The following is a 14,782-nucleotide window of genomic DNA, read 5'->3' on the forward strand; positions in this document are numbered from 1 at the left end:
ATATAGTTATTATAATATCATTCACTATATTGCCTCTGATGTACTTTACATCCCTAAGATTATTTTTATAACTGGTATTTTGTACTTCCTAATCTCAGCATTATGGGCCATAAGAACTGGATTGCATTCATTCTGGAAAATGCAAGACACTGGTCTTGTATTTTATTTCCCTTTGAGTTAACTTTGTTTTCCTCCCATCTTTAGAAATTTTATTTTTAAGCTCTTAATCAGATTAGTAGCTTCTAAAAATGCCTTCTTCCTCAGGGAATGTAAACTCATTTTGGGACTATTGTACCAGATACTACTAGGAGGCAAAAAAAAAAAAAAAAGTACTTCTAAGTGATGTATTAACTCCCATATTTTCAAACTTTTTTTCATTTTTAGTTGAGCATTTTCCTGGGAACCCAACCTACAAAAGAGGAAGGGGGGAAGCTGTTTGGGTCACGGAAGTGCCCCTCTTAAAGTGACACATGACACTGCCAGCTGAGCATGCTCTCTGTGATGGCCCCTAAAAAGCAAATGGAGAACAACTGTTTAGACCAGACCCACCAAAAGCAAGTGGTGCTTCCCCCATTTTCAGGCACACAGAGGAGGATAGATCTATATAGTTATGACTGAAGCCACCTCAAATGTGTTGCGGTTAGAAACATATATTTGTTGGGAAATCGTGTCCCTGTTGTTACTTGCCTGATTAATGGAGAGGTGGTTAACAAAGAATAACTGAATTCCCAGCTTTTAGGAATTAGAATAAAGAGTGCAGTACATCTTCCTATGATAATGCAGAGTGCTAGTTTAGAGGGGTGATTATTTTTTCAATAATTCTTTATTGTGAAAAGTATTACATATATACCTCCTTTTTCTCACTGACCTCCACCAGCCCACCCCCATTCCTATTGTCTGTGTCCATGGGCTATGCATATCCTATATAATAAAGATGTAATATGCAAATGGTTGTTTTGCCCTGAAGCGTAATGACCTGATCACTCATCAGCAGGAGGGTGGGGCAGCGAGCTACTGAGTAGGAGGATGACTGTTGAGTGTTTCTGAGGAAAATCTAGTTATATCTGCTTTGGGCTATATCAGTGCAGGGAAGAAGGGGGCTGGGCTGCAAAGCACGTGCTCCCAGCATTACATACTTGAAAGAGGCTGAGGTCTGGCTTCATGCTATGCTTTGCTCCTGGTCCTGGCCCACTGATTCCAAAATTGTGAACTCAAATGCCTTGGCCCTCACTGAGCACTAGGAAGGGAGTGACAGACACTGGGATTGTTTCTAGGATGACCTCTACCGTGTGGTAAGGAATAAATAAGGATGGCCGCAGGCCTTAGACCGTCCCTGCAGCCTTGTTGCTCACTGGCTCGCACCCTCTGCTTGCCCCAAGCCCAAGACATCCTTTCACCCCTCCCTTGACCTCCCCTCTCCCTCCCACCTTTTCTACACAGCTTTCCCTAGGAAACCCCAAATCCACACCACTTTTGGAAAAACGGTGGGGCTCTTTCCAGCTCCTTGCCCTGTTGTCTACCTGGCCCATTTAGGTACAACATGCTCAACAAACGAGCTCTTTAAAAGGGCCCCAAAGAGATAGTTTCAGTCTTGCAGTAGAGGGTTTTGTGCCTTAATTTGCTTCCATCACACCTGTGTAGGAAATAGTCTTTATTGACAAGAAAATTACTACCTAGTTGGAGAAACTAAATTTTATTCTTGGAATAATTTAATAGTAATTTAGGGTAATATGTGTTCAGAAACTAAAATATGATTTCTTTGCATTTCATAGATTAAACCCCCAGATCTCTATGCCTCTTTGCATTTGCAAGCCATATACACATGAAACAGAAAGGGTCCTTAGACATCTGTGGTGTTTATTGATCTAATTTTGGGTAAAGGAGAGGCTATTGGGCTTCAAGGTACTGGGGAAAGCTGGGATGATTTCACCTAGTCTTCCATAGCCAGGCTGCCAAATAGAACCCCTAAGTGGATACCCGGGGATCTTTGGAGCCCACCTTAATGGTGCAGGTGAAGGAAGATAATCCCAGTGTCAGCTTTGTAAGAAATCCAGGGCTCTCCCAGCTGGCATGGCTCAGTGAATGAGCATCAACCTATGATTCGGGAGATCACAGTTCAATTCCCAATCAGGGCACATGCCCAGGTTGTGGACTCAATCCCCAGTAGAGAGCATGATTCCTTTCTGAAATCAATAAAAATATTTAAACAAAAAAAGAAACCCGGGGCTCAAAACCTAGATACTAGCCTTGCCAACAGGGCTCACTAGGAGTTATTTCCTTCATTAGAAGCTCTGCTAGGTGTTGACCTGTCTGGGATATCAAAGATGCTTCCCCACACGTATCTACTCTGACGCAGACAAAGATACCATGCTGCATGCTGGCTACCAAGACCATAGGACATTGAGTATGCAGCTGACAAACACACGCAGGTTGACAGACACACCTGCCTGCAGGCTGGCCATGGTTCATCCATGGTTCTGTTCATCAGCTGCCCTTGAGCCAGATGGGTCATCATTCTTTCCCTCCCTCCTTGCCATCTCACCTGAATGGCTGGTTAGGGCACATGTGTCAAACACAAGGCCCGCTGGCCAAATCTGTCCCGCCAGGCCTTGCAATGTGGCCCGCACCGCGCTGTCATCACTGCACTCCGCTGCGTTTCCATCACAATGACAGTTTATGACTGTTCAGTAAACCATTCGGCCCGCGATTTAGGCTGGATTTTAGATTTTGGCCCCTTCTCTGATTGAGTTCGACACCCCTAGGTTAGGGTGTGCATCCTGAAATACACAGGAAAGGCGTTTTAGGTGGGGGAGGAGAGGAGCCACGATGGGGCAGAAGGGCTGAAGACGGTGCATTCATGGGCAGTGATAACTTTAAGGAGCCTAGGGCATTCTGAACAAACTGGGGAGTTTTGCTGCGTCAGTCAGTGCTATCATTGTTGGCTGAGGGCACACATTAATTCTTCACTCACTTGGCAGGTACATTAGGTGCCTACTGTGGGCCAGGTGTTATTGTAGGCACTTAGGATATAGCTACAAACAAAACATACATAGACTTCTGCCCTCCTAGCGCTTTGAGGAAGGGTCTCAGACAGTAAATAAGCCAGCAACCCCTGGGGATCAAAGGGATGCATCAGGCAGGTATGAGGGTAGCGGTGGGAGACAGCAGTGACAGTCTGGCAGGGTATTCTGGAAAGCTCCGAGGAGAAATGGCATTTGGGTAAAGCCCTGAATATGGTGAAAAGACTAGTCATGTGTATACCTGGAGAACAGTGTTTCCGGGTGAGGAACAGCAAGTGCAAGGGCCCTGGGTAGGAGCAGGTGCCGGTCTGTTGGAGGAACAGCAGAGCGCTCCCTGTGGGTGGGAGAGAGTGAGGCAAGAGTTAATAGGGATCAGACCCATGAGACAGGGCTGACTAGCAGAATTTTCTGAGATGATGGAAATGCTGGGATTCTGTGCTATCCACTGTGAGAGGCACCAACAGCCTCTGGCTACTGAGCGCTGGCATACGGTAACGTGGCTGGGGAACTAATTGTCAGGTGTATTTGATTTGAGATCATTTCAGTGTATGAAGCTCCATGTAGCTATGGCTGCTGCACCAGTCCGCACAGACATGGGTGTCCTGGGCAGCTCAGAGGCCCTGAGCTCAATTCTCAGTCAAACAGGTTCCAGGGACCAGGGGTCGTGGGTGACCCGGTTCTCAGCGCACGCCTTTAGGTGGTGCTGGTTCCTTCGGATCCTGCTCTGGCGGCAGCTCTTTGAGTGCCAGGCCCATGCCATGAGATTTCTCCAGGCTGAGTCTCAGGGAAACGTACTCCACTGAGTTCTTGGCGAGGACAGAGGGATGGTGGAGGCCTCTGCACTGGGAGCACCTCTGTTTCTTTATAATTCCCATTGCCAAATGCATATTACCTATTTTAGTAAAACAAAACAAAACAAGAAAACTCAGAAATGCAAAAAGAAAGACAGAAGTTAATGACATGCCCTCTATGCAGAAGCATCTAACTCCAGGCACCCTGGAAGAACTATAATACATTCACTTTCTACCCTGGTTTTTCACTCCATTTATTATAAGCACCTTCCCTGGGCAACCAATAATCAGCCATGACACCAGTTTTAGTTGTCTCACCATATTCAGGGCTTTACCCAAATGCCACTTCTCCTCAGAGCTTTCCAGGACACCCTGCCAGACTGTCCCTGCTGTCTCCCACCCCTACTCTTGTACCTGCCTTGTGTGTAGAATTCTGTTATAATTTTACTGTTTTTAAACAGTGCTGCCAGGAACGCTCTAGAAGGAACACCCCTGCATGCTTGTCCTTGTGTTTTTTAAACAGTGCTTCTGCAACCTGAGCCTCCACAGGAAGGCTGCCTCCTGGACTCTGCATCCTGGCCTAGCCGAGGCCCATGCCTGCACCATCCTGCTCGCTGGTCCTCTGCTCTCTCCCTCAAGCCGAGCAGTAGGTGCTCCCAGAATTAGCAAGCAGAGAAGGCCAGGGGGAAGTGGGAGAGCAGCATGTGGCCCAAAGGGAGCATTGTGGGAATGAGTGAGGCCTGAGGGAGACTAAGTCACACAGCTGAGCACAGCTCCCCACCCCTGAAAAGGCACCCTGCTGCCCTTGCTAGCAAAGCTGGGAGAATGGGAAACATGGGGACTTAAAATACCCCAGGGAAGAAAACCCCAAGCTGACTAAAAGCCATTCCACTGAGTGGAGGCAACAAATATAGATATAGAATAGGCAGATGGTGGGAGGAGCGGCCAGATCAGCAGGGCACCAGCTGAGGGACCCAGCGGCTCCTTCATTTCTCTACCTTTTTGTAGCATTTGCCTCCTGCAAAGGGTTAGCTCAAAAGGGAGGACTTTCACCTTCATTAGAATACTTTCAATCTGCGTTGCAGCGATTCCAATCCGACGACCCGTGAGGAGGAATTTTAGTCACAGCTGCTGTGGGTGATAATGTATGGGTGTTGGTAGTTATGCATATTTTCTCCACTTGGTGTATTGCTGTGTACATAACCTCCTGCACGCGCCCTCGCTTCCTCTCCTTGCTGTTTGGTGGCACGAAGCCCACAGCCACTTACAACCTACTAATGGAAGAAAGAGCTGGGCTGTTCCGTCTACCCTGTAATTTGTCTGAATCTATTTTAAAATCTATTTTAGTCAAGATTGACTAATTGTTCTGGTGCCATGTAGCCACAACTCGGTAATTTGTAGTGTGCTTCCTTATGCTTCTGAATAAAAATCTGTGAGGATTTGGGGGAGTGCCCTGGAGTCTGATTCTTTGCTTCCTGGGTGTAGCGGTGTCATTCTAAGCAGTTTCCAAAGGCGGAAGTTGGTGCTGCCAGCTGCCTGTGTGGCCTGGGCCAGCAGTTCACACACCCTGGCTATTTGGTTGAGAAAACTCTCCATGGGACACTGCCACCACTGGCCTCCATGTCACCACCATGAAACAGGCCAGTCAAGAAGTTAAGTCATGCCCAACCAACCCGTTGGCTCAGTGATTGAGTGTTGACCTATGGGCCAAGTCACAGTGTGATTCCCAGTCAAGGGCACATACCCACATTGTGGGCTTGCTCCCCAGTGTGGGGCATGTAGGAAATAGCCGACCAATGATTTTCTCTCATCATTGATGTTTCTGTCTCTCTCTCTATCTCCCTCTCCCTTCCTCTCTGAAATCAATAAGATATATATATTTTAAAAGTAATTAAAGTCATCTGAATCCTTGGTCATAGGAGACACCTTATCTTGGACGAGAAGAGACTGAGGTAAAGTAGAGTTGATTTATAGCCACGTTTTTGGTTGGTGTCCAAACACAGCATAATTTGGACTGAGCAGCCACCGACTGGGTGGTTCTGTGATTTGGAAAGATTTCCGCTTCTCGGAGGCCAGCTCTGACCTTTGTAAAATAGAAGTGACAATAAAGACAGGAGCACCTATTTCCAGAGTTGCTGTTAGAATCCAGCCAACTCGGGAATATAAAACTCTTCGTGAACTAAAACCAAAAAACAAAAATCATGTGTGTTTTTTTGTTTTTTTTTTAAACACACAAAAAAGGAACAATCAGAAACACTAAACAGATATCCATACACAGAGTTGCTGTACATGTGTGAGGACACCAGGAACCACACCTGGACCCGTCAGCATGAAGTTCATGAACTCGGGGACTGGCGGAGGGTTAGAAGAGGCTGTCCTTTCAGTCCTGCCCTCCCCCTCGCTCAGAGGCTCTGTGGATTCACTCAACCTGGGCTGTCACTGTAGGCTCGTCCCTCCCCCCAGAAAGTGCAGCTCAGCCTTTCCAGCACAGCTCAGCGCTCCAGGTCCCTTGTTTCCAGACGAGGGTCTGGAGATCCTGAGGTTGATATGGCTGCGGAGAGGAAGGCCTATGAAGACACCCAGACTCTGCCTGGCAACACTGCACAGCCTCCATTCTGCACAGCCTCCATTCAAATAAGATGTTAACTTCCAAGGAACTGGCACCTGTCCATCTCCACTTCATACCATTGTAATAACCTGGTTATTGTTTAACAGGAAAGGAGTGAAAGAGGAAACCAGATAGTAGAGGCTTGCCACTTACCCAGCTTTGCCAAAAAGCTGCATTTAACACCCTCCAGGTCTATTCCCCGCTGATCCATGGGGGAAGGGACTAGACAAAGGCAGGTTCGATGCATGCCCAGTAAGGTCTGAGTGATGGGGGAGGCCAATTGCTCATCAATCAGACCTGGGAACAGGTAATTGGCCAGAATGGGCATGGTCACTGCAAGCACACAAAACCTGAATGTTTCAACTTCTAAACAAAGAAGTGAGTTCTCTTGGCTCCCATGCCCACATGGTGCACGGCCTTGGTGGGCCCCACAAAAAAAACTAATAGACTCGAACCTGGCCTGAATTTGAACCACTCCCGGCTACAACATGGGATGGAACCTCGACACTGGCCCTCTTTCTGGCTCTACAGAACTCCGGCTGCCCCTCTTCCTGGACTGGCTCGGGGGGAAATGGGGCATTGGAGCCTGAGAGATGCAGCTCTGCACCAGTGAAATCTTCTGCCACCTCATCCTCCCGTGGGAGCTTCTGAAAATTCCTAATTCAGCCGCGCCCCAGAATCCCCCAAAGAGTGGAGGGTCCCCACTCATGTACCCCTCTGCCAGCATACCCATGAGGCAGCCCTCAGCCACCATGAATTATGCATCCCTGAAGGCTGCTCAGTTCCCGTCTCTGACAGACATAAAGGGAGTAATTTTCATTTCCCTCTATTGTTGGGGAGACCATCTGGGAGGTGACGCTGCAGAGTTAAAGGATGTAAATTCCAGACACAGCTCGACGGGGGGGTGGGGGGGCATATGCTGGGTGATCCCAGACTCAGCAGTGCCTGTGACTCACCTGAGAAGGGGCAGTGCCCCCTGGCAGGAAGGGGCTGGTCCTCAAAGCCATTGCCCTGCAGGGCTGAAGGGACAGCTGCTGTGTAGACTGTGTGTCACCCACTTCCATCACAGGGCCCTCCAGACAAGGTTCTTGTTTGTGGTTTGGGTGAGCCCATCAGACTTGGCCTGTTTTCTCAACGAGACAAGAGAAGTCCTAGCAGGAAGCTTCTACCATTTCACCAAAGCACCGCTGCTGTCTGCACACTGATTAGAGGCTCTGGTGGGCATTTCACATGCATTTTAATTAACAAAATAAAAAAGGACATCATCATCACCTGTGGGCTTCATCGGTGTCTGTCTGAGGAGGAAGGCAGGGGAGGCACGAGGGGGCATTGCTGGGTGGTGCTGGTGGCCATGGCACCCACACAGGTGTTAGGCACCCTGAGTGTTCTGTACCTTAGGTGATCGCCTGCCTCTGAAGCCACTCAGGCCAGCATGCACTGCAGTGGTCCGACATGTCTCCAGCTTGCACCAGGAGGGCACGTGCTGAACAACCTCGTACAGCTGACAGAAGCTAGAATAAAACGTGGCTCCATCTCTATAAAATCATCCCGGAGGGTGGCCCCAGTTTGGGATGAATAGGCATGAGTGTGCCATATGCTGATGAGGAGAGAACATGTGTCGTGGGGGCCCAGCAAGTGAGATAACTAATTGGAACAAAAGCATCCTCTAGCTGGGCACATCGGAGTGGAAGCACATTGACAGGATTATTACAGTAAGGACCCACCCAAAGCAGATCTGCTTCAGGATGGCCTGTAGTGAGTGGGTTCTTGACTTTGTGTAGGAAAAATCTCACATCAGCAGTGCAGATGGGTGTGAGAGTACATTTACTAATGCCGCGGACAGGGGAACAAAGGAAGGAATGAGGGTAGAAGAAGCAGCAGGGGAGAGCCTAGGTGGGGCTCCATAGAGCTTTGGCTCTTTAGAAATGTTACAGGAAAGAGCTGAGCCAAGGCAGGACTGTTAGCTCACTGGGAAGTCAGAGAAAGGTAGAGTGGGGGGCCTTGGAGACAGACTCAGGGTGAGCCCAAGTCAGGCTTCAGCTGCCCACTGCTCCCTGGTTACAAGTCTCATAGGGACCCATAGTTCAGGAAGAAAATCAAATGTTGGTGCCCAAGAAGGGGCATAGGCGCCACACTGATTCTTGGCCCTGAGGGCTTTTTATCCCTACTCCCCCCACTTTTTTTTTTTTTCTGCAGGTGAGAATCTTAGGGGAGAGTTTCAGCAGAATATTCACCAGCTTTCCAGGTGCATTTTTAATATGCTGATATATCAGAATGAGTGTATTGGGGGAATTTTGGATTATTCTTTGGTCCGTTTTACTGTTTTACTTCTACCTTAGGTCCGCCTGGCTTTAATGGGGTTTTTGTTGTTTGTTCCCCAGCTTCATCTGTCCTAGGGTTCAGCTGGCACAAATGGCATTAATTGGGTCTTTGCTCGCTATTTTCCCAGGCCAGGGCGATGGGGCTCTGTATTCGCTGGTTAGGGAGGAGAGATGTAAGTCATTACTCTCAAGTGTCCTTGGTTGGGGAAGGTAAGGTCTTGTGATTCACAAGCTGCCCACACTGCTTGGCCTTGTTTAATTTTCTTGTCTCAGTTTCCCCATTCCACGTGCCCAGGAATTTCCCTGGTTTCTTGCCATCCTGCCACAACATGACTGCCTTTTTGTGTCATTGAGCTCCGCTCCAGTGTGCCCTCTGCAGGGAGGTTTGATCAGAGTTGGAATTGTCCGAACTGCTTTTTAAATATTCCTCCTCTCAGCCCAGGCCAGTGTGGCTCTGTTGGTTGGGCATAGTCCCTGCACCAGGAGGTTGCTGGTTTGATTCCAAGTCAGGGCACATGCCCAGGTTGCAGGCTTGATCCCCACTAGGGGGTATGTAGGAGGCAGCCATCCATGTTGCACTCTCATATCGATGTTTCTCTCACTCTCTCTCTTTCTCTCTTTTTCTTTCTCTCTCTCTCTCAATAAGCTAGTCTTTTAAAAAATCCTATATAATAAAGAGGTAATATGCAAATTGACCCTCACACCGTAATGCCATCACAAGATGGCTATTCCACTCAGTCCCTCCCTTGGCACCACCCCTGATCAGCCTCTCAGGGTGGGGTGGTTAGCCAACCTCGCCCCCTCCCCCAGGCCCTCACTCAGGCTGGTCACACCCCCACACTTTCGCAGGGCTGGGGGTACCCCAGGCAGGCTGCAGGCACGGCATTGGTCACAGGCAAAGGTCCTAGCTGTCCCTGGCCTAGAGAGTCCAGAAAACCTCAGCAGTGACCAAAGACCAAGACCGAGTGGTAAGGTCCCTGCCGGCGCTTATGGCTCAAAGTGCCAGGAGGAGGTGGAGTGTCTTGAATCTGCAACCCTGGCATCTGCACACCAAGCCTTGGGGCACACCATGCCAGTGGGGCCTGCGGGTGAAAGGAGGAGGGCAGGGAGCTGGGGTGTGGAGCTGGGAGGGACTCCATAGAATCTTCAGGAGCAGCCCGCCTGCCCAGGTTGCTGTGACTCACACACTCAGGCTTGGTCAAAGCCCCTGGTCAGCTCTGCCACTTGCCTTCCAGGTGCGGCTAGCCCTGAGCTGGCGGGCGCTACGCTCAGAGAAGCAGCTGTCACTTGGCTCAGTTAAATAAGAGAAATCAAAGAGCCGAGAGTAAATACCCTCCCAGCCTCTTCCTATGCCCCCCGGGTGTGGAGGGCTGGGGCTTGGGGTAATGGAAAATGGCTGCTGCTTTGCATTTTATAATGAAAAGATTCCTGCTACGTAGAGAGGAGAGCTGATTCATTTTCAGCAACACCTGGCGTGTTCCCTGCCCCAGCCCTGAAGCCTGACAGCACCTAGCAAAGCTATGTATGCACAGCCATGTTGGCCTGGCTTCTGGAATGTTGGAAGCAAATTTGAGTTGCATTAATTAAAAAAAAAAAAGGTAAAGATTGAAAAACCTATTTGTATGCAAATGGAACTATAAAATGCAGATTCATCTGATTTTGTCTTCTGTGTTGATTTTGAAGCATAGTGCAAATAGGTTCATGGGAAAAGCAGAAAAGAAAAAAAAAAGGGAGGTGGGGAGGGAGAGGATTCTGCCATCCACAGCACTGAACCTTGTTTTTTGTTTTTATTTTTGTTGTTATATTCCTTCTGTTCTTCAAGTCAGTATATGCCATTTAAACCACTTTATGGCATTAGCTAATGAGCTAATGCTTCCTGTATTAAGAGCAAGCAGCAGTGCCTTTGATATGAGTCACATACATTTAATCCATTCAAATGGGGCATACTGAGTGGAGAGAATGGTATTTGTCATTACATAAAGAACTTGACATTGTGATGCTAGCTCGCTGAAGATTTTATTTATTTTGCAATTTAGAGAATGTAGACAAATCAGGCATTGAAAATGAATGTGCATGCTTAAACGCATGACTTTATTTTTATCTGTAATGACCAAACGACCAGGCACCAGGAGGTGCATTAATGGGTCCCACAGAGCTGCAGATCTGGGGTCTCACAGTGTGGCAGGTCTGTGCAAGGCTGCATGGATGGGGCTAGCCACCTGCCACCCTTCTGCTCCAATGCCTGGAGAGGAGGCTGTGTCCCCCACCCAGCAGGGCTTGACGGGGGTGGGGCCGGCTAGACACTTCTATTACGGAGAAAGGGCAAATAGCAATATTAAAATATTTCCTCTAATGAATTCCCTTTTAATGTGCATGAATTTTGTGCACCAGGCCACTAGTGAATAAACAAATAAATACATAAATAAATAAATAAATAAATAAATAAAATAAAAATCCCCCTGTGTCAAAATAAAGAGTGGAATCCACACAATGTGTCCTTCAGAGAATATCCAGTTCTATCTTCCGTAGAGTAGATCTTTACACCCACTGCCCAGCCCTCGTCCCAAAAATCTGTGAGTAGGGTTTTGTCATCTATGGAATGACCCAAAACTTTGTGCCTGGAATTCTTCTCCTTTTGTTCTTGTTTAGAGTTCCCTCAGTTAGGCACTTCCTTTTGAGGGGAAGTGCTTGCAGGCAATAACAACAGTGACCTTCTCTGGGGCCAGGTTCAGAGGGCATCACAGAGTGGTTTCTTTATTAACCCTCTTCTCCTGCTTCATCCCTCCTTTCTCTCTTGCAGAGCAACTACTCCAGTGACACAGAGAGCGAGGACAACTTTCTCATGATGCCTCCCCGGGACCACCTGGGTCTCAGCGTCTTCTCCATGCTCTGCTGCTTCTGGCCTTTGGGCATTGCAGCCTTCTACCTGTCCCACGAGGTAAGGCCACACACCCAGCGCACCCAGCAGTAAGGAGGAGAGTCAGCAAAGACATTCTACTCATGCCACCAGAGGACTCTTTACTTTATGGCTGGAGAACATGCCTGGGTAAGTCGGGGTGCCACAGGGAGCTCAGGGATCAGGGCCACCTCACCTCAGGAGTTGTCCTGGGACTGCCCCCATGGCTCCCCAAGGTAAGGTGGGCAGTCTCCGGGAAAGGGCTGAATACCGGAAACAGGTGTCTGCTGGGGAAAGCAGATAAGTTGGGTAGTTTGTCCTTCACATGGGCACTTGGGCTTCAGCAGTGGCATTGACCAGTGCCGGAGAGCACTGTGCTGAGGATGAGGACATCTAACCAACTGATAATGGACTCAAAGGGGGTGTGTTTTCTTTGTGAAAGGGCCATTCGATAAAATAAGTTCTTGTTGCACCGCAGCCTGTGTGTACTCACCCTCAGTCAATGTTCTGCCAGAGGAAATGGTGTATGTTGGTGGGTGGCCAGTCTGAGGGCTTTGGAAGGGTTCGGTGTCTCACCCTCTTTCACGGCAAAACATCCTCCTTGCTATGCCTTCATGGAACCCAGGCTCTGGAAGATTTCCTCCAGCAAATGAAAAGCATTCTTTCCAAAATAACCTATCTTCCCATTTTTATTAATCTAAGAAAGACATTTATACTTGCCCATTGAAGCACGAGGTTCCAGCAACACCACCATCCCAGCCCAGCAGAGAGGAAGGCAGCTGCAGGGCTGGCTGGGGAGAGCGTGGTGCTGCACTCCTGGCTCCTGAGACGCCCCTCAGCCCTGGGCTTCCCTCTCCAGCTGCGAGATTCTGGGACTGAGGCAGCAAACACTGACTCTGACAGGTCTTTTGTTTGGAATATTAATTTCTCTTGGCTTAAAAACCCATTCCTTGGCCAAGCCCCGCAGCAGCCTCTCACTGCTTCTTGCTGGTTTCAGTGTTGATTTGGTTTTTGTTTGGCTTGTGACAGGAGTCCCATTATGCTCTTTATTTTACCCCTGGCCCCCTGCTTTCCTGACACCACTCAGGGGAGAGCGGTGAGCTGACAGGTGATGGTACTCCTGAAGGCACGCACCTCTTAGCAGGGGCACTGGGAGACCCTTCAGGGCAGGGGCGAAGGAGCTGAGGGACAAGGTGGGGCTCTGCTCTGGGCTGCCCTGTGGTCCTGGTTCCAGAGGGTAATGGGTGGCAAGGATGATGGGAAAGTCCTGCACGGCTGAGGTGGGGCTGAGCAGTTGATCTATGTCCAACGATGGCCTGGAGGGTTGACCTGACCATCGCTGCATGAGTGTGTCCAAGAATGCCACAGGCCCCCCTTCTTTGGAGGCACACGCATTGGCTGCAAAACAAGACTGCCAGGCTTGGGAGGGGCCTGGGAGGCTCTGGGTGGAGCAAGGCCCAGGTGTGCAGACTCCAAGGAGAAAATGTAGGTCCTGTGTATGCTGAGGACGGGGACGCAGGCTGGGACCTGGAGAAAGGCTTATGGACAGACATGCTTCGTGTGCAGAGCCTGCTGGAAGAAGACCTCAGAGGAGGAGAGCTTACCCACGTCTGTGTACACTGCACCCAACCTGGGTTACGGTGCTGCAGAGACAAGAGCATCTTCACTACTACAGGGAAGGTCAGGATGGAGCCACAAGAAATAAATGGCATCTCACACATTGTGGGACTTCTGGCTTTTCCGATGAACTGAGTCTCTCCTGCATCCCAGTCCTAACATGTGTGAGGTTAAATGGAGCAGGTCACTCCCAGCCTCCTGGGGAAAGCGACCTGGCCCCCAGCAGGAGGTGCTGTCCACAGCAGAGCTCTGATTGCCCATTTTTAGCGGAGGATTGACTTCTTACCTTGGATTCTACTAGGACAGTTGTTAACTGTTTCAGGAGATGGAAGTGGACATGCATAAATGCATCTGGGGCACGTAGGGGGAGGGTGTCCTGGGTAATGGGAGGGCACAGGAAAGGTTGCCTGTGAGGCCGGACAGAGGTCCCTTGTCTTGGCTGTTCCCCGTGTCCCAGTGAAGCCTGTCTCAGAGCAGGGCAGGTTGTGCATAGGGTCTTTGTCTAAAAGAGTGCACTTCTAATACCAAGACCACAATTCCAGAGATGAGCATGTAGAGTCTCTTTCTCAGAAAGTAATTTTATTCTTCACATTGTAGAAACCTCTTCGACTTGGGTCTGACCAGTCATGAAATTTTATACCTTTGTTGATAAAGAGGATTCCGATTATTTGTTCAACAGTGAGCGTAAAATGCCGTTTTCATGGAGACCTCTGGTCGCATTTCTCCGAGGGGAAGGCGAGGGTCTGGGAGTTGAGGGCGTGCTTTCACTGTGCGGATAAGAAGAGGTCCCAGGCTTTCAGTCCTTTCCATTGTGCTCTGAGGATGGATTTCCCTTTAGTGGGACCAAAGCAGAGAAGAAGTCTCTGGAGGTAAGTGCCCTCTACAGGGTCTGTATCTAGATTTGTCCACCTGGGAACGGCCAGGCTGACCAGGCCCCTGCAGCTCTCTCCATCACCGTCCACACTGCATGGTTTTGGGTTCTGCTGCAGACCTGGGGGATCCCCCCCCCCCACACACACACACACACACAAACACACACAGGCTTCAGCACAGCCACGAGGCTGTGGGCGTGCTGTTTGTGCTCCTCCAGCCTGCCTGCAGGCACACAGTCTTCCGCAGGCATTCGAGAGGAGCGCACAGCTGCCCCAGGGAGAGAGTGCACCTGCAATGAACAGCCACTCTGAGCGTCATGACACCACATTAACCAGCGCTTTCTCGGGCAAGACGTCTGGGAGTTCTGGAGAGAGGAGGGCATCGGAGAGAGGAGCACCCAGAGCCATCTCTACAGGAGCCTTTGCAATTGCTACCACTGCCTCCTGCTGCCCAGAGGTGCTGGGGGCTGGAGTGGTGACATCAGAATAGAGCAAACAGAATACTGATGAAGCCAAAGCTCCCCAAGTCCCAACGCCGCTTACAAGGAAATCTTTGACACCGGTGTGACGGCAGTTTTTCTTCATTTATCACAGATCCTAGTTCACTGTCTCACTGACAGTTAGATGGCGTTTGCACTTTGTTAAATAACCACTCAG

General features: G+C 49.4%; 1 protein-coding gene across 4 annotated transcripts in view; it reads left to right on the forward strand.

Annotated features, from left to right (window-relative positions):
* The window catches only part of SYNDIG1 (synapse differentiation inducing 1), a 123,442-nt gene that overhangs the window by 65,473 nt on the left and 43,187 nt on the right, over positions 1–14,782 (forward strand). For all 4 annotated transcript variants that reach the window (XM_045574518.1, XM_045574517.1, XM_045574520.1 and 1 more), the window contains exon 3: positions 11,541–11,678. In XM_045574518.1, coding sequence (XP_045430474.1) covers positions 11,541–11,678 — 138 coding nt within the window. The remainder of the gene's footprint in view (positions 1–11,540; positions 11,679–14,782) is intronic.

Source organism: Pipistrellus kuhlii, unplaced genomic scaffold (genome assembly GCF_014108245.1).
Source record: "Pipistrellus kuhlii isolate mPipKuh1 unplaced genomic scaffold, mPipKuh1.p scaffold_m20_p_6, whole genome shotgun sequence".
Lineage (NCBI taxonomy): Eukaryota > Metazoa > Chordata > Mammalia > Chiroptera > Vespertilionidae > Pipistrellus > Pipistrellus kuhlii.